Raw genomic sequence first — 20,971 nt, 5'->3', positions numbered from 1 at the left:
CTGTACGTATTTTGCGCGGCGCGCTGTGTCTGTGTCGCAGCCACAGGTAACCATTTGATCTTCGGAGCTCAGCGTCATGTTGTTGCCTTACTTCAATAGAGGAAATCACAAAGTGTCAGGACAAATTAAAAGTAAAAGGGGAATTAAAAGCGACGTGTTATGTTCGTGCTACGCGCAATATACAATTATTAATACACCATCTATGTATACTATCTGATTTATTGTGATAGTAAGAAAAAACTCAAACAAATTTTAAAAATACGTCTGCGCATGCTTACATGTCAATCTGCATTGTGATACTGTCCGCGACTACTCCTCACAGGACGGAAATGGGTTTGTACTGTTGACATGCGCACACCGATATAGTGCAAAACTATAAGAAATATAAAAATTGTGAAGGTGAAAAGTAATTAAATTGTGCATATCATAATACTCGCGCACTACTATTGTTTTGGAACCAAGAAGCACTCACAGGTCTACCCTAACATACAATAATAAAAGCTATAATTTATATATTAGTACATGCAATGTTAAAAATAAGAATAATGTGTTTCGGGAATAGATGTATTTAGCTACAATGATTAAGTATATTTTGAGTTATATGCTAAAACTTTCGCTTGATTCTGAGCTGGAACTTTCGCTTGATTCTGAGCTATGTTCGCTTGATTCTGAGCTGGTATGTTCGCTTGATTCTGAGCTGGCATGTTCGCTTGATTCTGAGCTGGCATGTTCGCTTGATTCTGATCTGGCATGTTCGCTTGATTCTGAGCTGGCATGTTCGCTTGATTCTGAGCTGGTAACAGTGTCGGATAATCCTGAGCTATGTTCGCTTGATTCTGAGCTGGCATGTTCGTTTGATTCTGAGCTGGCAGGTTCGCTTGATTCTGAGCTGGCATGTTCGCTTGATTCTGAGCTGGTAACAGTGTCGGATAATCCTTCTGAGCTATGTTCGCTTGATTCTGAGCTGGCATGTTCGCTTGATTTTGAGCTGGTAACAGTGTCGGATAATCCTGAGCTATGTTCGCTTGATTCTGAGCTGGCATGTTCGCTTGATTCTGAGCTGGTAACAGTGTCGGATAATCCTGAGCTATGTTCGCTTGATTCTGAGCTGTCATGTTCGCTTGATTCTGAGCTGGTAACAGTGTCGGATAATTTTTCTGAGCTATGTTCGCTTGATTCTGAGCTGACATGTTCGCTCGATTGTGAGCTGGCATGTTCGCTTGATTGTGAGCTTGCATGTTCGCTTGATTCTGAGCTGGTAACAGTGTCGGATAATTTTTCTGAGCTATGTTCGCTTGACTGTGAGCTGGCGTGTTCGCTTGATTCTGAGCTGGCATGTTCGCTTGATTCTGAGCTGGTAACAGTGTCGGATAATTTTTCTGAGCTATGTTCGCTTGATTGTGAGCTGGCATGTTCGCTTGATTGTGAGCTGGCATGTTCGCTTGATTGTGAGCTGACATGTTCGCTTGATTGTGAGCTGGCATGTTCGCTTGATTCTGAGCTGGTAACAGTGTCGCCTAATTCTTCTGAGCTGGTATGTTCGCTTGTCTCTGAGCTATCTTCTTCTGAGATAGATATTTCACTTACATCCCAACTGAAACTTTTTTCAGAGTTGAAAGATAGAATTTTATTGAAATCACTTTCTAAGTCACTGCTGATATCAGAGGAATCAATCCCGTTCCCTGCCAAAGATAAACATTCAGTTTTATTAACGATTCACGAGAAATAATACTAAATAAGAATTAACATCTGCAGTTATGCTCTGTCTACACTATCAAACTAGTTTTGACAAAAAAAATGTGATGTGCCTAAATATGGTAGAGATATGGCCAAATATGTAGTGACATCCTGACATCATCCATGTCCATAGGCACATCACATAAAGTTGGATAGTGTAGACAGAGCTTAAGCCGACTCTACCCTTACCCTGAAGCATTTGTTATGTATACTGTATGTTACTGCACATGAATTGACTATAAGTTCTTATTATAGTATTATATGGTTATCGTGCATACGTCGTTGCGTAGCGTCGTTCAAGTGGTTCTCACACCAAGCTGGGCTATAAAATGACGTATTGTATTGTTAGCGAAAGCATTAACCAATCACACTCGGAAGATTAATTATCCAAAGTGTTGCTTGTCATTGGTCAATTCGCCTGCGTTGCGCTTACGTCATTGCGTGGCGTCCCAGTGGGAGGAATGACTTTTAGAGTATACGTATTTTTTTTAAACTGAATGTATTTGATTGTTTTTAAACTTACCAAACGGAAAGCATTCGATGACGGCTGCAAACATTAAGACAACCACAAGCGCAATTTTTGCCATCCTGTCAATAATAATTAATACTGTTTAAACTTCAAATATTGTAAGCCTATAGGCCCTAAGGATGATAGATACGGCAATGCATATAGTAATAGGTAGAGGTTAAGCGCCAATTGTATAAGACAAACTTCGTCGTTCGAAGAATGAAGGACGGGGAAAATGTGAAATCAAAGGGTTCTGAAATATATTATCAAATGACATAAAATCACTTTTAGTGGAAATGATAAGTATTGGGCCTAATCATGAGAACTGCAGGAACCTATAGAGATATTGAAAAGTCATGCTTGTGGGGAGGAGGGTGTTTTCACATCTGTTTCGACACGGTTCCGGTCCTGCGAATCGAACATGTTTCGCTTTTCACGACGCTCCACGCGGCTATGCGCCAATCGATATGCGCGTAGCCGCGTGAAAACGAAACATTGACGTTCGATTGGATTTTCCGGCGCCGGACCGGAACCGTGCCGGAACAGGTGTGAAAGACCCTTAAAAGACCCTTAAGTCTACTTTGTTCTTCTCGTCCTAAGATTGAAAGACGGGAACTCAGATTGAAAGACGGGAACTCAATGTATTATTTTCTTAATTATAAATTTCTTTTCAAGTAAAATAGCACAAGCTGAATTCCAATAAATAATAGTTTTGTGTATAAATAAATATAGGCCTACATAATTGAATACTGGGCCTACTTTATTTGATTTATTAAAAACATAATTTCATTTTCAAAAACACGGAAAATACACACACAAATTCTTTAAAAGATTTTAAAAGGTTGAGAAGGAGAACTTGCACACAATGAGATAGTGGGATATCGTAATAGGCATATTCATTGTATTTCTTCAAATTCAATCTAAACAAGACTAATGATAAAGAACCATTCCTTGAATTTATTGAATTAAAGCATCGCTTTGCAATTGTGATATTTTATTTAATATATTATGGAATTAATCCTGGATTTATATATCGCCTAATGTTGTGAAACCTCTAAGCGCTGAACATTATTACCCCGGTCATTTTTTGCATCAAACACGTATGGAAACATACTCCCATAATGCAGCTAGTAATCAGCGCAAAGTTGTGTCTTGATCTAACCGGGTTCCCATTTATAGGCCTACACATGGGACAGAGAGGCAAACGTAAGAAAAGTATCTTGGCTAATAAGGATACAAGCAATGCGACGAGAGTTGGATTCAGTAGTCGAACTCCCGGCCAACACACTGCGCCACACGCCCTTAAATTAAATAGGGAGAACATACCTGACAGTTGATATTCTTGTTGTGATATGGTTGTAGTGAAACACCTAAGTCCTCCTGTGCCAATCTTAAAATGAGAGTGTTCGCCTCAAGATGATCCTGAGGCCATGCCGCAAAGGTGTGCCGACCACCCGGATGAAAACAGCCAACACCTAACGAAAATCGGAAATACTATTTAATCATTTGGAATTATAAAAACTAATTAAAGATAACATTGATCTGAAAAGATTAACTTTCAAAGTAAACGCCATGCCTTTTTGACATGACAGTGGATGTATCGACGAGGACGGTGAGAGTTAGTTATTCTCTCATGTTAACTCAAAAAAACATATCATTTCAATCAAATGCGCAAATGTTACGGTACATATTATATTGAATTAGCTATGCTATCTGCCAATGATGTCTAGGCCTAACTAGGCCTAGATATAATATACACGTCATCAATTATATGATTGAGTTGAAAGATGTTGTTCTATATCTCGGTAACAAGACGGTAAGTCTTTCATCAAATGGATATCTACATTCAATGAATTCTTAGGTTCATAACACACCTTTATCTTTAATCAATCATCTAGACCATCAAAAAAGATCACTAAGGTTTTACTTTTTGCACAAAATAAATTCTAAACAATTACATTTACAAAATAAAAGTCTGTTCTGTCAGTAATAAAAACCATTTGAACCTACAATATAATATACTGAAGGAATATATTTTGTGATATAGCAATTATACATTTTTGTGATGAGCAAAATATAATCAGCAGCAACATCGACTTACTATGACGTCAGGAGTGCAGACGATATAATTACACTATTAGCCAATCATATGTCGAAGGAAGAGGCGCGCGGGAGATCATATTAGCCTATCAGCAGCATGATGCAGCCGATCGTCCGAACACACACGTGTACACGATGGACACACGGCACATTTTATGCACCCGCCCCACCTAGTCTCTAGCCTTTCTCTAGCAAGCCTACTTCATTCCCACTCGTGTTTGTGAGGCATTCATTCAAAATAATAAATATATTTTTTATGATAGCAGTACTAAGGTTATATAAAACTTTTTAGTCTAGGCCAGGCCTCTGGTCTAGGGCCTAGCTAGGCTAGCCTAGGCCTAGCTAGGCCTAGTAGGCTAGGAGTTTTAGTTTAATAGGCTAGGCTAGCCTAGGCTAGGCCTAGTAGGCCTAGCTAGGGCCTAGGCCTGGCCTGGCCCTAGACTAGCTAGCCTAGACTAGGCCTGCCTAGGCTGGGCCTAGCCTAGGCCTCTAGAGGCTACGACGCCTAGCTAGCCAGCCTAGCCCTAGCCTAGGCTACTTATATGGCCTTTTTTAGTTAGGCTAGCCTAGGCCAGAAAGAAGCCTTGCTTGAAGGCTAAGCTACTAGCCCCCTAGGCTAGGTCCTAGTACCCTAGCCTAGCTAGGGCCTACCTAGGTAGGCTAGGCCTACTCTAGAGATAAATAGGGCCTCTAGGTAGGCCCTACTAGAGAATGTGTAGGCTATTCTATGCTAACTAGCCTACTACTAGCTAGGCCTAACTAAAGGCTAGCTAGGCTAGGCCTAGTAAGTAGAGTAGTACTAGGCCTAGTAGGCTACCCGGGAGGCTAGGCCTAGAATAGTAGGTAGGCCCTGGGACTAGATAGAGTTAGGCTAGGCCTAGCTAGCATTATTGTAGCAAGTCTTCAATATTTTATTTTTATTTTTCCCTCATCTCCCTTAAGTAGGCTAAGGATTCTGTACAAAAGCTGACTTCCTACAAAATAATATGATGGATAACGACATACTAAAGCAATATTTTACAATTAAGCAATTTGCAACCATGTCTGATTATGAAAAGAAGCGGCACCTGAATATAAAACAAAACTATGAAAAAATGGTAGAAATAGGTAAGAATGTATTATATTATCAATATTATTAATTTTTTATTAAATAATATTTTTGTTTAGGCCTAGGCTTATAATAAATATAAATTGTACTACTAGGCCCCAGCTGGTTCTTTAAATTGAAAACATAATAATTCTATAATCTATAGGCCTATATATAACAATATTTAATAATTCATATTTATAACAGCTTAGTTTATCCATTGAGGAATTATCTAAATAATTCATCCATTGTTTATCCTCTTATAATCAAACTCATGCTTCTTTGTTATTGGTTCCTTGTTTTGTTTTCTTTTTATATAACTTTAAAAGTGGTGCAACATTTTTCAGACATTTTTCCCTTGTTATACCTCCTTCATCCATTATTTAAACTTTCAATATTGTTTATAATAATTAATCAAATATATTGTCCCCCTGAAAAAATATTTTTTTTAATGCTTTTGTTGAATATGCCATTTTAATTTCAGACAATAATTATTCACTTTGACCAAAAATTAGATCGAGAAAAGAAATTATTTACCTGAAAAAAATGTCATACACTAAAGCAAAAAATAGTCAAATTGACAATGGGTTTTTGAATAAATTTAATTGTTTATTTTTTCTTTTTATAAGAAAACATAACTTTTTTTAGTTTTTTTTTTCTACAGAAGTGATTAACTTTATTAAATCTGTAAAATGGCCTATTCAAAAAGTCTATTTTTATTATCTTCTTACATCTTTAAATGGAAGTTTTTTTTAACCGATTTGTATTGCCAACAAAACAACATAAACATATCATTGACAAAAGGTGATAAGATTTAGTTAAAAGCTTAACACCAACTTGCATAAGAAATAGTATAATTAAGAAATATGCCTTATGTTGAAATAATTAATTTAACGTATTTAAAATGAAGAAAAAGAAGATAAAGGTGAATTTAATTGTATTAATGGTAGTAGAAACCAACTTCGATCAACTTCAAATTAAAATGTTCTCCAAGATGATATTTATTTATATATTTTATATCACTATTTTTTCATATATAGGACTAGAGGTTCCAATGCCAGTCTTTATGAGAGGACCATTTCACCCAAAGAAACGGAAAATTACAGATAGCGATGATAGTGATGAAGAGTGGAGACCTGGAGTTGATACCATCACTGTGAAAAAAAAGAAAAGTATGATATAGGCTTACTGTTCTTACAATTTGTTACTAGCAAGCTTGACATGGGTGAATCCAGCATTGCGTACTAAGAAAGGGTGCATGCAAGTCTGTTTCCCAGTCAACGTAACTTTGAGCTGCGGCAAATACATTCTAAAAAGATTAACAAAATTGACATGTATAAAGTATAATTATTACATTTACTGGTTCTAATCGTTCTAGCATATTTTAGGCAGGGTCAAAAATATCAATTTTAAGTAGGTGAACTATTTAAAAAATGGAAAAAAAAGATTGGTGTATCACTAGTTTACCAAGTTTTGTATAAAACTTCAAGTCTGCTTATGTAAGGTAGATAAAAAGCATTTAAACTTAGTGGGTGCTAGCAGATTAATTTAACATTTAAAAAAATGATTTAATTTTATTATCTTGTTTTTAGTATCCAGTAAATTTAGTGCTCCTTTCCGTACTTGTAGACAGACAAATGCAATTAGAAATAACAAGGTAAGAAAAAGTTATTAAAAGTACATTTTGGTGCTTTATGATTTGCTCCTCTATTTTCAAAATTCAAAAGGAAGATTAGAATGAAGGCACTATGTTTATTGTGGTAAAACTAGGCAGTCTATGGATTATTTATTATTATCTTGTAGAGGAGCCAACAGTGCACAGTTTCAGAATGTCCATCCAGTTCAGAAAGATGCGATGATAAGAAAGGTTTTGATAGCTATAAGGCCAACAGAAAGGTTATAAAAAAGAAAGGTGTGTGAATATACAGATATTGACTGCTTAGAGGTTAAATATAAGACACGATAATTACGCGAAAATATCATCGTACTCGAGGATATTTACGATCCTTGCAGAGGTAGTCATGTGATGCAGTTTCAACCAATCGCATTCACGTATTTACATAGGATATGTAATATAGCATTATAATTCATTCATATCATTATAATGTTTTAGGATTATGCGACATGTAAAATTGTTATTGTACCAAACCTAAAGAAGTTGTATCAACATATTTTAGTCTAGATTACAATTAAAAAAGTATATATAACTAAACTTTTTATTCAATTTAGATTTGGAATCAAATCGATATCCAAAAAGAAATGAAAATAGTCTTATGGTCTGTTATAAGGAGTCAGAAATACCGGATGATGACAATTTTATTTGTAAGTAACTATAATATGGTGTCTTGTACTGTATCAGTAATTCCTGGCGATTTATCAATGTTGTACCATCCTATTGATCATTATTTTATTTATTCTTAACTATTAAATAGCCTTGGTTTACCGGTATTTGATTAAAGATGTATTGTCCTCCAAAAACATGAAAAATGAATGTTTTTAAAGACTTTGAATAGACCATTTTGCAGTTTTAATAAAGTTAATCACTTCCATAGAAAAAAAAATGTTTTCACTTTAAAAAAAAAATGGTTAAATCCAACCAAAAACCCATACTCCTAGTCAATTCGACTATTTTTTGCTTTGAATTACAGTTTTTTCAGGTAAATAATTTATTTTTTGATCCAATTTTGATCAAAGTGAACAACTAGCTGAAATTTTTAAAATGGCATATTCAACTAAAATTAAAAAAAAAATATTTTTTTTGTCATATTTAGATTGTGAAGAATGTGGTGAACTAAATGAGGGCCAGTGTCCAACACATTCGCTTGTGATAGTGAATGATAAGCCCACACCAGATACATGTAAAGACCGCGCCCACTTGAGTCTCCCTGATGGCCTTCAGATTGCACCATCAAAAATGAAAAAGGCAGGCCTTGGTGTTTGGACAAAGACAAAATTTCCAAAAGGTTAGTAACATATTTCAATATAAATAAAGGAATTATTTTCTGCACCAACAAGCAAACTGATTATTCAATTTTAATTATTGCATTTAAAACAAAAACCCATTGACTTCCAGACAATGGGATTTCTCTTAATTTTTTTTTCTCAAATTTGGTCAAAGTGAATAAATATCATGGTGGCCTATGTACAGTAATCAAAACACCACCAAAATAGCATCTGCTCTTTTTTTATTAAATAAATACAAGTGATTGTCCTTTATTTACATTCTTTACTGTATATAAAACAATTGTAGGTGTGCAATTTGGACCATATGGAGGTGAGATTGTTTATGGTGATGAGGGCTACAGTGGCTACGCATGGCAGGTTAGTTTTATTTCATGTCTGGTTTAAAAGTGCACAAAACCATTTTATTATGTTGAATTTGAACTTGAAACATGGAAAACAGAATTTAATTGGAATGTGTACATCATTCATGTCTCAACCATAGAATGTCAGTAAATAACTACAGAAATTTGGCCCAATTACGGACATAGTGATAGCGAAATACATACAAATTATGCAAAAACATATGATTCACCCTAAATTTATCATGGTAAAACATAATAATTATGGACAAATCAAGGACCCACACCGTACCACGAAATGTCCACGAGGTGTCAAAACACAGCAAAAAAAATGTTGGCGTCATATCATTGCTAGAGAAAGTTCAGCAAAGAGCTACTAGGATGATTTCAGGGTTGCGTAAATTATCATATAAGGAACGTTTGAGGGTATTAGATTTACCAACTTTAATTTATAGACGCCATAGAGCTGACATGATTCAAGTGTTCAAAATTATAAATGGTATGGAGTCTGTCTCAAGTGATTTTTTTTTTTTAATTAGATTTCGATTTAAGGACCCGTAGACATAGGTATAATTAAAGTTTCATCAAGCAAAGTTAAACTTGAGAAGGAATTCTTATTCTTTTAGAGATGTACTTTTGTGGAATGGTCTTTCAGACTAGGTTGTTTCAGCTATTTCTTTAAATTTGTTTAAAAATAGGCTAAACGAGGCTTAGGTAAACCATCCATTAAAGTTCACACCGTTTGTACAATATGACATAACTGCGAGGGGCTTATAAGCAATTTTGCTTTGCCTCAATTTCCCTCTATTCATACGACTATGAGTGATTACAAGTAAACAAGTAATATCCAATGGGGTGAGCATGGTGGCCAATAAGAATAACTTTTTGATTCATGACGTCCCAAATGATTAGGCAGCTGTCAAGTCGATACATTTTCTTGTTAGGGAAATATTTTATCAATACTTCTGAAATTAATTTTAGCAATTTAGTAAGAATAAATTATTTTTACTAAACCATTTTCTTAATATTACTTACATATTTCTTTTCGTATAAGATACACAAAGATGGAAAACGAAGCCACTTTGTAGATGGACAAAAAGAGAATAAATCAAACTGGATGAGATATGTCAACTGTGCTAGGAACGAAAATGAGCAGAATCTTGTGTCATTCCAGTACCAAAGCCAAATCTACTACAGAACTTTTAAACCTATTTTGGCTCACTGTGAGCTGTTAGTTTTTTACGGACAGGAATATGCACAAGAATTGAAGATTGATGGTGTCTCTTGTGGAGCTATGCTCAAAAATGCAAACATGAAAAAAGGTTCATTTTTTGAAAAATTATTTATACTGTATACAGAATTTAATTAAAACTTTGAATTGGCTTTAATGTGAATTAGATAATAACATTATCACCAATTATTACCGCTACTACTGTACTAGCAAAAAATTAATCGTAGGGGTTTTCTAAAGTACTGTAGTTCAAAACCTACTCATTAAAATTTCCTTCCCCATTACCACTATAATATACCCAAAATAAACACCCCCCCCCCCCCTCAACCCTGAACAAAATATTATTATGATTTCATACTTTTTTTTATTTCTATGTGAATTGTTCTCTTATAGTGAAAAATAGTTACGAAAAACAAGAAAATGGTAATGATTCAAGGTTCAAGAGTGTTCATGAATGTATTGGTAGAAACAATAATAGTATAAAATGCAGAGATGTGAAGAAAATTTGTGAAGTACCTGGGAAAAATATAACAAGTATTTTTCATCATAAAAATAATGTAATTATAAAGAGTAATAAAATACACACAAGAGAGACACCATATGAATGTGAACATTGTGGTAAGAAATTTAATCTAAGTGGTAATTTGAAAATGCATTTGAGAACACACACAGAAGAGAAACCATATGAATGTGAACATTGTGGGAAGACATTTACCACAAATGGGAGTTTGAAATTACATTTGAGAATACACACAGGAGAGACACCATATGAATGTGAACATTGTGGGAAGAAATTTAATACAAGTAGTTATTTGAAAACACATTTGAGAATACACACAGGAGAGAAACCATATGAATGTGAACATTGTGGGAAGACATTTACCACAAATGGGAGTTTGAAATTACATTTGAGAATACACACAGGAGAGAAACCATATGAATGTGAATATTGTGGACAGAAATTTAAACAGAATGGTGATTTGAAAAGACATTTGAGAATACACACAGGAGAGACACCATATGAATGTGAACATTGTGGGAAGAAATTTAAACATAATGATCATTTGAAAAGACATTTGAGAATACACACAGGAGAGACACCATATGAATGTGAACATTGTGGGAAGAAATGTAAAACAAGTGGTAATTTGAAAACACATTTGAGAATACACACAGGAGAGACACCATATGAATGTGAACATTGTGGGAAGAAATTTAATCACAATATTAGTTTGAAAAGACATTTTAAATCATGTGCAATTATGAATACAAAATCTATTAAAAAGAATAGTACTGAAATTCTTTTTAAAAAGGAAGAATGAATTTAATACAGAATTTTAATAAATATTGTATATTAATATTTGAAATGTAATTATTAATTATAAACTGTTTCAAATAAACTTGACTACTTACATTATTCGTATATGTAAATTTGTATGTAGGCCCATTTGTGCATCTTGTGCGAGTGAAAAAAAAGTTGAATATAAAATTAATTTATAATTGTTTACTATACTAATTAAATATGTGATTTAACATCAAAGTATATTAATAAAGTTGTATTATTGCTTTCATTGTCTTTATTGCTTTATATATTATTTGTTTAAAATGTATCCCCCCAGTATTATATTTCGCACTATGTTGGGTATGAAGTACAGCCCTACGCCGGGCCCTACGCACTGTCGATGGAACAACTACATTCACGTGTTCCGAAACGTTTTGTTAAACAACGGAAATACATAAACAATGAACGGAGTTTAAGCGCATAAAAGAGGAAAACATAAACATACGTGGGTTTCAAATGGCGCGGTAAAACGACATGCCTAGTTGCTAATCAGGCCTAGAGTTAGACCTACATCAAAAGTAGGCCTCAATTATAGGCCTAGAATAGAAGAAGAAATTGGCTTAATCGATCGTAGAAAGGTAACATTTGTAAAAACCCATCTGTACGCACGACGTTTGTTACATGTGCCAGCTGCTTAGTAGTAGTAATTTTGTAGACCTACAACAGTCAAAACCTAAGTTTAAGTTAGTGTGAAATTAAGTTTGAGGAAAAAAAACGCACAAATGATTTCAAATAAAAGTATTCACACGATCTATGAAATGCGTGCCAGTAAATGTGTTAAGGGTCTTTCACACCTGTTCCGGCACGGTTCCGGTCCGGCGCGGCGCCGTCAAATCCAATCCAACTTCAATGTTTCGTTAGTCACGTGGCTACGCGCATATCGATTGGCGCATAGCCGCGTGGATCGAGCGTCGTGAAAACGGAGCATTGATATTCGATTCGCCGGACCGAAAAGACCATTTAAGAGGATGTTAGTAGGCCTAGATGATGAAATCAAAATGATTACTAAATACAGCTTCCAAAAAATCGATTTAAAAACATCTTTTTCATCAATTTCAAGAACAATGCTAATATAACTCATCTTTATTAATAACGATTCTAGTATTAATGGATTTGAAGTTGTTAAAATGTTGATATAGTTGTTGCCAATTGAATGTACTAGTTACTGTATCCGATATATTTGAGAGAAAGTGTGTTATTTATGTATATTAATTTTTTAGACAGGTAGCCCTAATTTATTTATATAACTATTTATATTTCAATGTTTAGGAGCTGAACTTAGTTTTAACTATTTTTTAGCCCTTCCCTTGATATAATTATTATTTGTATGTTACAATGTTTATAATTTATATTCATGGGTTAAATGAAATGAAATGAAAAAATTGATTAAAATAAAATAAACGAGAAACCAAATATATATTATGTACAGTATACCATCTATAATTCTAATACTACAATGTATTTGTGTTTTATATTCAATACATATATCAACGTTGAATAAATAAATATATTATATTGAATTGTCATGAAGTTATAAAATAGTCCATAATAACGAATTATACTTGTATTTTATGGAGATGATTGAGACATCATTGTTTGCAATATATGTTTCTTGTTATTTTTGGACTATTTCAAATAAATGTGAATGAATATATTGTATTTGAATTATGATATTAATATTAATGTATAGTATACAGTACAAATAGAGACAAGCAAAGATTCCATGACCTCTAGATATCCATATCATTCACTTGATGTTGGCCCAACTCACAACATTGATTTGTGGTCTTGGTTTTAATGTTATGCTATTTAAAGTTCTGTCTACACTATCAAACTTGATGTGACAAAAAATGTGATGTGCTCATATATGGACATGAGGATGTCATATCACTACCATATTTAAGCATATCACTACCATGTTTAGGCACATCACACTTTTTTTGTCAAACTAGTTTGATAGTGCAGACAGAGCTTAATGTAGAACTATAGTAGTACTTTCACTCACAAAAATAACAGCAATTTAATTTCATTTCCGATTTAATCTTGTAATCACATCAAAACACCACATATTTTCACTATAACTTGGTATTTACAAGAATTTATTTATTTATGGTTTCTTTGAAAGTAACTAAATATATCATAGCAGTTCATAGATTGTTTTTAGACTATCTTGTTTCTCGCAAATAAATTTAGAGTTGAAATTATGTGCAGTTCTTGTTAAAAGTGACTGCTAGTATTTTCTTCAGGGTTTAGAGGTAATATACCAAAGCAATGAAATGAAAAGAATAGTAAACTTAAATACTTATGATATTGAAATTGTTTTTACTGTTTTTATTAGATTTGATAGTTTTGAGATTCTTTTATGATTTTTTAACGGATGTTGCTGCTTTGACGCATTTTGCCATCGTCTGTGATGCTCGGCTGATTGAGTCTGTCATGTAGAAATCCTCTAACACCCTCTGTCGGCTGGTGAGAGGATCTTTAGAAAGCTGTTTTTTTACGTTCTACAAAGATAAATGTATTTTAATGATTTAGTCATGAACCAAACAATTATTATAGTTTTTAAAAAAGCGACTTTATAATTTTCAACTGATTTAGTTAGTTAATTAACCTTTGTGAGTTCTTGTGCTTGGGCAAAGAAGTTGGCTTCCTCGACATCACCATATCTGGTGAGATTTGGCGACACTTGAGTCATTCTTAGCCTCAGGTCTTCCAGGTCATCGTAGGGTAGTGGTTCACCAGAAACCTGAAAGTACACAGATCAGGGCATAGGTTAGTCTAGGGTCTAGACATAGTTAAGAGGAACATAAAACCAACAATCATAAATGTCATTGTAGGCCTAGGCATTGTAATTTTTAACAACTCTATCTGATCTGTGCCAGTACAAACCTCGGACAACGCCCTGATAATTTTCCAATCTTCTCTTGCATAGCCTGGAGGTGATACTGCAACTCTAGTTTGTTGAGCTCTGCCTTCTGTATTTACGTATGTAGAAATCTTCTCTGTGTAGGCTGCTCCTGGTAGAATTACATCAGCCATTGATGCCCCACTGTCTCCATGATGACCTAACAATATAAATACAATAAACACAAGATGGTCTATGACAGTTCTAAACAGCTTTCTAGTGTGGGCCGGATTGTAATTTACAAATAATTTTGCAGGCCAAATATAGCATAGCATCACAGGTGGAGTCCAAGTGTCCTCAAATTGATTAGTGGGTCCAAGGAGTCCCTGGAAGCTCATGAGTTTTAAAGATGACATTAACACATTTTTAACATTAATTTCTTTCATTTTTAGCAGTAGCTCTTTGTGGAACCTGCAGGCTCGATTTAGATAAAACAAAACTTCAATGTTTTGGGCTGCCAACCTTATCTTTTCCACATAGAGACAGCATATACCACTAAGATCTTACCAATATAAACAACAAAGCAGTCTTGTGGCAGGTCATCCCTTGTAACCGTATCCTCATCGGCACCAAGCAAGAAAAGTAACTTAGGTGGATTGTTCCTAATATTTTCCACACCAGCTGAGTAGCCTAGGTCTAGCGCTGCTACTTGACTAGCCACCTGTATTTAAAATTCATAATGCAAAACTCATTCAAGCATAACATTGTAAACATTTATAAGGTGATTGCAGCTGCCACCACCATTCCTAATAATGTTCAATTGTTGAACTTGACACATAGAATATTGTACAATATTTTACATTTTTCCTTTTCTGTTCTGTTTATGTACAACAGTTGAAATTACTTTCCAACATGATTATTTAATTCAGTCTCATTTAAATACACAAGTGTGCACATATTCCTTTGTTCAAATATTCTGTGTTCTTTCAGCCATTAGAGCATTGTCTATTGAACAGGCAACACCTACAGTACTGTACTGCCTCTGAACTCAATCTATTCAATTCAAGTTTATGGTAAGTCAGGGAAGAATTAAATTATAGTCAACTTGTTACATATAGTACTACCCTTTGATAGTACTGCACATTTATATTTGTTTTTATAGCATGGAACTTAGCTCATGATTGTTTTATTTACTTTAGTTTTCTAGGCCTATGTTGGCCTTTTTGTAGTTATGTATATCTTATTCACAGGTCAGTTTATCAGTGACTGTTGCTTCAGTTTGGTGTGGTGTGACTAGGCCTAGGGCATGCAAAAATCTGGGGCAATGTACCAATAGGGAATGAACTCAATAATTTACCACATATAATAAGTAATAAATTGCATAAATATATTCCTAAATACTTATTTCCTCTTGAGACTTTATTATATTTATTATCATATTTCTTACCCTATGTAACACATTTAATACTTTCCAATCATCTTCACTATTTTGACGTGCATTTTGTGCGATTGTAATCGCATTGGCGTGTATTGCTGCGCCATCCTCTCGCTGTAATGCTCCACTGCCTATCACAATCATAGGGTTTGTAGCCTTACTCAGTTGTTTATTGAATGGATGAGTACCCTTGGCTATCTCGGAAAGAACATCAGTTGTGTCTCCAAGATGCTAATATTTTAAAATAAATAATTAAATTAATATTATTTTATTGTAATGAAGACAGATTTTTCTTGTTCCTACAGTAAAAATAATTACTTTGAATTTAATGTTACATTCACTTTGACAAAAAACTGAAAAAAAAAAAGTAATTTAAAGCAAAAAATACTTATATTGTCTGTCAGACAATGGTTTTTCGTTAAAATTAATTTTTTTTTACAGAAGTGAATAACTTTATTAAAACTGCAAAATGGCCTACAGTATTTAAAGTCTGATTTTATTAATCTTCATTTTTTTTTTGGTGGGGGGGACAATACACCTTGATCAAACTTAGTCATTGAACCCACTCACATCATAGGAGTATGTAAGATCCACGTTCTCGCCAACTAACGCCACATTCAGATCGTTGTGGAGCCAACTTTTACGTACACGAACGTTGAAAAGGGGTGCTTCGTATCTTGGATTGGTGCCAACTAACAGCAATAAATCTGCTTCTTCCACTTTGGCAATGCTTGTGTTTAACAGGTAGTTTGATCGGAAATCAGTGCTTTTTAAAATTAAAAATTTCTTCATTTAATTTTCTTGCATTCAAATTATGAGAAGTTTATGAGGAGAGGGGTTTATTACTTTGAATGAAGTATTATTCCTATAGGATCAGGATAGATCAAGGTTTTGTAATTTACAAGATAAATTTTAAGATGCCCGTTTTGTAAAAAATGAGAGTTCATAACTTGTTAAGTCTACCATTATTAATAATCAAACTTCTATCAGGTGGGCTAATTTTTTTTTCTGATTAAGGCTACCATAATATATATAATATGTTCAAGTGACAGCAATAATAGTCACTATGTCTTACCCAGCGGCGTCCATTGGGAAAATCTCTTCCGTACAAAGGGCTTCTGATCCAAACCTATTTAACAGATCTTTCAGCGCTAGTAAGGCCTACAATCAAAGCAGTATAACATTACTAGTAGTTATCCTTAATCAACTAACATCCCTCTTTATATAATACACTAAGAAATGATTTTATCTATCCATTAATAATTTTACCCTTCCATATTTTGTCATTACTTTTCACATTTTATGACCTTCATTCACACAATAAGTATTATCTTCATTCATACTCAATGTTTTGATCAACTTTTTAATCAAGTGCCAGTTTGTCTATACTATATATTCGTTCATCCTATATCTACTTTTTGTCACAGTCTGTCCATTCATCTATCAAGCCACAGTCACCAATGCATGTAAACACAAACATAATATAAACTGTATGGTAGTTGATTTAATTTTGGAATAGTTGTTTTCTAAGACAAACCTCTGCATCAACCAGACCTCCAGCAATGGCAGATATCTGAGATCCACTTGTACTTATTAGCTATATAAAACAAAGAGTAAAAGTTATTTTAACCATGTCCATTAAACAACTACCTGAAAACTAACCTATACATGTGTTGACACAAAAAGTGATCTCTTGTGATTGTCCTTTTGATCGATTTTAAAAATCTAATATGTATATATCATTCTTTATTATATATCTACAGCAGTATAGTTGTATTAATTAATTAAATAAGCCTTTTATATTTTTACTCTGTGCATACATTGTTTTGACCTATGACATACCTGAGAGGCAACAGTTGATAGGGCATCCTCCCATGTGCTTGCTATTAAATTACCCTCATCATCTTTTACCATAGCAACCGTTAATCTTTGTCGTTTTAATCCATCATATGAAAAACGGGTTTTGTCTGATATCCATTCCTCATTAATGTCCTTTAATAAATAAAGTTAATAAGCAAACTTATCTACATACAGTATCTATATATTTTTTTAGTTGAGCTGTAGCTTCCAATCCCAAGGTTCAATCCTGACCTAGTGCCAGGATTCAAGCCTGACCTAGTACCAGGGATGTACCTCACTACTCTTTCAACTCCACTCCCTAAGCCTCAAATGAGTTTATAAGCACGATAAATTATAAAATAGTTTATCCATCCTGTAATTGGCGAGATTCTAGCTGTTGGATGCGTATGAAAAAATGTATTTTACAAATGTAAGACGTAAAGACTTGAGTAATGCAACATTCTTTAACTCTAGCAAACCTCATCTAGGTTCACATTTATCTGGATGGTTTCTCTCTCTTACTTTCCCCTTTTCTTCTTTTATTTTTAACACATAAAACAAAAATTTTTCCATAATGCATTGCTTAAGCAACAGTAAAGCTCTGTCTACACTATCAAACTTTATGTGACAAAAAATATGATGTGCCTATATATGGACATGATGATGTCATATCACTACCATATCTGGGCACCTCACAAATTTTTGTCAAACTAGTATTTGAGCTTAAGATAGCTTTACTTACCTCATGAACTCGTGGAAGAATCCTCATAACCTCTCCTGCTCTTGTACTGACAGTGATGTTGCAACCAACTGCATCCAAGACATCAATCGACTCTGTCTTGCGTGTTTCCCAGGGTCTTGCAGTAAAGGCGTATGGTTTAGAGGTCAAAGCTCCAACCGGGCACAGATCTGAAGTTAGGCAATAAATAGATTATTAAAGATGTATTGTCCCCCAAAAACTAGAAATACTGTATGATCAACTTTATGGACATGAGAGGTTTTACATACCTATAACATTACCAGATAGTTCAGATTCAAACATTTTCTCTACATAAGTACCAATCTGCATATTGCCTCCACGCCCTGTAGTTCCAAGGTCGTCTACACCCGCGACCTCACTTCCAAACCTACAAAATATTATATCAAATGTATGATTTGCATAACAAGGCCACATTGTTTTGATTTGCATAATAACAAGGTGGCCACATCAAGCAGAATTTAATTTGGGACACAGAAGTTGAAAGATACTAACCGAACACATCTTGTACAGTGAATACATCTAGTCATTATAGTTTTGACCAATGGACCGATGTTTTTGTCTTCTACTGATCGTTTACCCGTAAAATTGATGTCTTCGAAACGGCTTCTATCACTGCCAAATGCCATTGATTGATCCTGAAGAAAATATAAATTTGGAAATCTTCAAAAGTAAACTGAAATTTTATTTTTTTAGTTTCTTGCAATCTTTGATTATGTACAATACTTACTTGTAAGTCGCATTCACCTCCCTGATCACAAATGGGACAGTCCAGTGGATGATTAACCAACAAGAACTCCATTACACCTTCTCTGCAAATTCAGATAAAATAACTTTTAAAATACAGGTATTTATGATATGTTTATTACTGTTTTTGTTGGCATGATATTATTCAAGAGTCAAGGGTCAAGTAGACATGTCTGCCCCCTAAGTTGTTAAAAAAAAATCTACTGATTGATTTATTGCTTGTTTTATTATTTCAGTTATCTGCTAAGTTAATAGCCTATAGATAACCATCATAAGTTTGTATACTACAAAGACGATGAAATAACTATGATGTATGTATGTTTAAAATGTTCATGTGTAGTTACCTAGCTTTCTTTGTTAACTCTGAATTTGTTTTAATGCTCCAACCTTTCATCACAGGCATTGCACATGCAGCTACAGGCTGAAAAATTAACATTTATTTCATATTTTATTAAACTAACTTTAAAATAATATTTTTATGTGAATATTCTACAAAATTTAGGTTGCAGTGATCCCGTTTTATCATTGACATTTTAAGAATGAACATTTTAAGTTTCATTATCATTTTAGAAATAAATGTTTTGTTGTTAAGTATAACTTAGCCAAAATGACACCAAGTCATTGCAATGTAGATCTGTATGTATATAGTGTCAGCAAATATTAAATCTCTCTGGAAAATTGGCTGTTCTACTACTGTCAGTTTCTGGTGTATAGAACATGTAGTAGCTGTGATAGAGCCACCAAAAGGTTTTCAAACGTTTTTTGTTTGTTTTTGGTCTTTTCTTAGTTGATTAGGAACATTCTTTCTACCTTAGCAGACTTTTCTACTTCTACTAAACACATTCTACAATTTCCAGCAACTGAAAGTCTGTCATGATAGCAAAAACGAGGGATCTCAACGCCAACCATTGCACATGCCTGGATGTTTAAAAAAAAAACATCAAATAATATACAACAATAATGAATTATAAGTTGAATGGGGATAATTCAAATATTTTAGATTGACAGTCACTGAGGTTTTCAATAGCCTCACGTTACATCATGGAGCTTTAAAATTAGATAAAAATTAATGAGTTTCACAATAAATTTGCACAAATATACTAAGCTATAGCTCCATGGTTACATTATCTTACTGTTTCTTTTTTGACAACTGGTGGATATGAATGGATTCGAAAGTGGAAACAATTGTATTACCATGGGTTTATGTATTAAGCTCTGTCTACACTATCACATAAAGTTTTATAGTGTAGACAGAGCTTTACAAAGTTCTCACCTGAAGAACAGTTGTACCTGGGTCAACCAGAACAGATTTGCCATCAACAAACACTTCCACTTTTTCTGGTGGTGATGCCGATTGGTATCGTACACTAGTCATAGCTGGAGCAAGCATCTGCTTGGTCAGAACTGCAACACGACTAACTGGAGCCCTCAACATCTTGATACTTTATTATTATTCTATCTGTATATAATATATATAGCCTCTGATTCAATAAAAAGGTTAAATGTATTATATGGTGGTAATATTTAATAATTAGTACTCTAGGGCCCTATCTATCCCCGCCATTCAAAAAAATTTTTATTTTATTAAAAAAATACAGATGATGATAAAGATGAATTTTAATTCAAAATAATATTAGCTAGTGAGGCATTTGATACTAAATCAATATAAAAACATTCTAGTAAAATTTAAGGTTTTTGGGCCTGGCTAGGCTAGCCTAGGCCTTCCCACCTGATCCACCGTCACACCACGAGCGGCGACGGTGCGCGAGAGAGGGGAGAGTCAACCGGCTTATAAATGTAACGAGAGAGCTAGCTTTTAAAACAGCTAGAATCGTTTGATTTTCAAGTAATAAGTCATGTGAGGTATATAATAAATTAAGAAAACATAAATTATTGTATTATCTTACCGAAAATAGTTTTAAAACACCGAAATCTTGCAGCGCATTCACTGGCGCTGGCAAAAACTTTGGTGACCTGGAGCTGACCCTTTGACGTTTTTTTATATACCAATAAACTATAGAGGGGGTACATACTGAATGAT

At 34.1% G+C, this 20,971-nt stretch overlaps 3 protein-coding genes and 1 long non-coding RNA gene across 5 annotated transcripts; 1 reads left to right on the top strand and 3 right to left on the bottom strand.

The window, feature by feature from the left end:
* Positions 1 to 219: 219 nt before the first annotated feature.
* On the bottom strand, positions 220 to 1,551 carry LOC144840443 (uncharacterized). 2 transcript variants are annotated; one of them, XM_078696256.1, is made up of 3 exons: positions 873 to 1,551; positions 679 to 728; positions 220 to 630 (listed from the first exon to the last, which is right to left on the bottom strand). In XM_078696256.1, the coding sequence occupies exons 1-3, from the start codon at positions 1,482 to 1,484 to the stop codon at positions 582 to 584; spliced, it is 711 nt and encodes a 236-aa protein (XP_078552382.1). In that variant the 5' UTR covers positions 1,485 to 1,551; the 3' UTR covers positions 220 to 581. The 2 variants fall into 2 exon arrangements, with proteins under 2 accessions (XP_078552382.1, XP_078552381.1); XM_078696255.1 differs by having other exon boundaries at positions 679 to 1,551.
* Positions 1,549 to 3,934, bottom strand: LOC144841404 (uncharacterized). The gene is made up of 4 exons (XR_013612026.1): positions 3,928 to 3,934; positions 3,572 to 3,720; positions 2,261 to 2,325; positions 1,549 to 1,682 (listed from the first exon to the last, which is right to left on the bottom strand). It is a non-coding gene; the product is annotated as an uncharacterized LOC144841404 (long non-coding RNA).
* A 1,289-nt stretch (positions 3,935 to 5,223) lies between these two features.
* LOC144840139 (uncharacterized) lies at positions 5,224 to 11,337 on the top strand. Its single transcript, XM_078695824.1, has 9 exons — positions 5,224 to 5,452; positions 6,473 to 6,604; positions 7,025 to 7,089; positions 7,236 to 7,344; positions 7,662 to 7,754; positions 8,204 to 8,395; positions 8,683 to 8,753; positions 9,789 to 10,056; positions 10,359 to 11,337. The coding sequence occupies exons 1-9, from the start codon at positions 5,332 to 5,334 to the stop codon at positions 11,285 to 11,287; spliced, it is 1,980 nt and encodes a 659-aa protein (XP_078551950.1). The 5' UTR covers positions 5,224 to 5,331; the 3' UTR covers positions 11,288 to 11,337.
* Positions 11,338 to 13,326: 1,989 nt separating this feature from the next.
* LOC144840438 (NADH-ubiquinone oxidoreductase 75 kDa subunit, mitochondrial-like) lies at positions 13,327 to 20,931 on the bottom strand. The gene is made up of 17 exons (XM_078696249.1): positions 20,838 to 20,931; positions 20,204 to 20,389; positions 19,741 to 19,848; positions 19,275 to 19,351; positions 18,914 to 18,995; positions 18,679 to 18,821; positions 18,435 to 18,553; positions 18,169 to 18,335; positions 17,430 to 17,579; positions 17,125 to 17,184; positions 16,663 to 16,748; positions 16,158 to 16,353; positions 15,600 to 15,818; positions 14,720 to 14,873; positions 14,197 to 14,372; positions 13,919 to 14,053; positions 13,327 to 13,811 (listed from the first exon to the last, which is right to left on the bottom strand). Exons 2-17 carry the CDS (start codon positions 20,363 to 20,365, stop codon positions 13,668 to 13,670), a joined length of 2,178 nt encoding a protein of 725 aa, XP_078552375.1. The 5' UTR covers positions 20,366 to 20,389; positions 20,838 to 20,931; the 3' UTR covers positions 13,327 to 13,667.
* Positions 20,932 to 20,971: the final 40 nt, after the last annotated feature.

The sequence above is a fragment of the Antedon bifida genome, chromosome 4, assembly GCF_963402885.1.
Source record: "Antedon bifida chromosome 4, ecAntBifi1.1, whole genome shotgun sequence".
In the NCBI taxonomy this organism is placed as follows: Eukaryota; Metazoa; Echinodermata; class Crinoidea; order Comatulida; family Antedonidae; genus Antedon; species Antedon bifida.
Note: the sequence above shows the minus strand (reverse complement) of the source record. Positions and strands in the feature narration are given on the sequence as shown.

Coding starts and splice junctions, on each gene's coding strand:
- LOC144840443 (XM_078696255.1), bottom strand. CDS start 1,484: ATGCCAGCTCACAATCAAGCGAACATGTCAGCTCACAATCAAGCGAAC. Junction 631..678: donor GCTCAGAATCAAGCGAACAT/ACCAGCTCAGAA, acceptor AGCGAAAGTTCC/AGCTCAGAATCAAGCGAAAG.
- LOC144840139 (XM_078695824.1), top strand. CDS start 5,332: ATGATGGATAACGACATACTAAAGCAATATTTTACAATTAAGCAATTT. Junction 7,345..7,661: donor AAAGGTTATAAAAAAGAAAG/GTGTGTGAATAT, acceptor TATTCAATTTAG/ATTTGGAATCAAATCGATAT. Junction 8,754..9,788: donor ACAGTGGCTACGCATGGCAG/GTTAGTTTTATT, acceptor TTTTCGTATAAG/ATACACAAAGATGGAAAACG.
- LOC144840438 (XM_078696249.1), bottom strand. CDS start 20,365: ATGTTGAGGGCTCCAGTTAGTCGTGTTGCAGTTCTGACCAAGCAGATG. Junction 17,185..17,429: donor TATCAACTGTTGCCTCTCAG/GTATGTCATAGG, acceptor TGTTTTATATAG/CTAATAAGTACAAGTGGATC. Junction 15,819..16,157: donor ATCTTACATACTCCTATGAT/GTGAGTGGGTTC, acceptor TTAAAATATTAG/CATCTTGGAGACACAACTGA.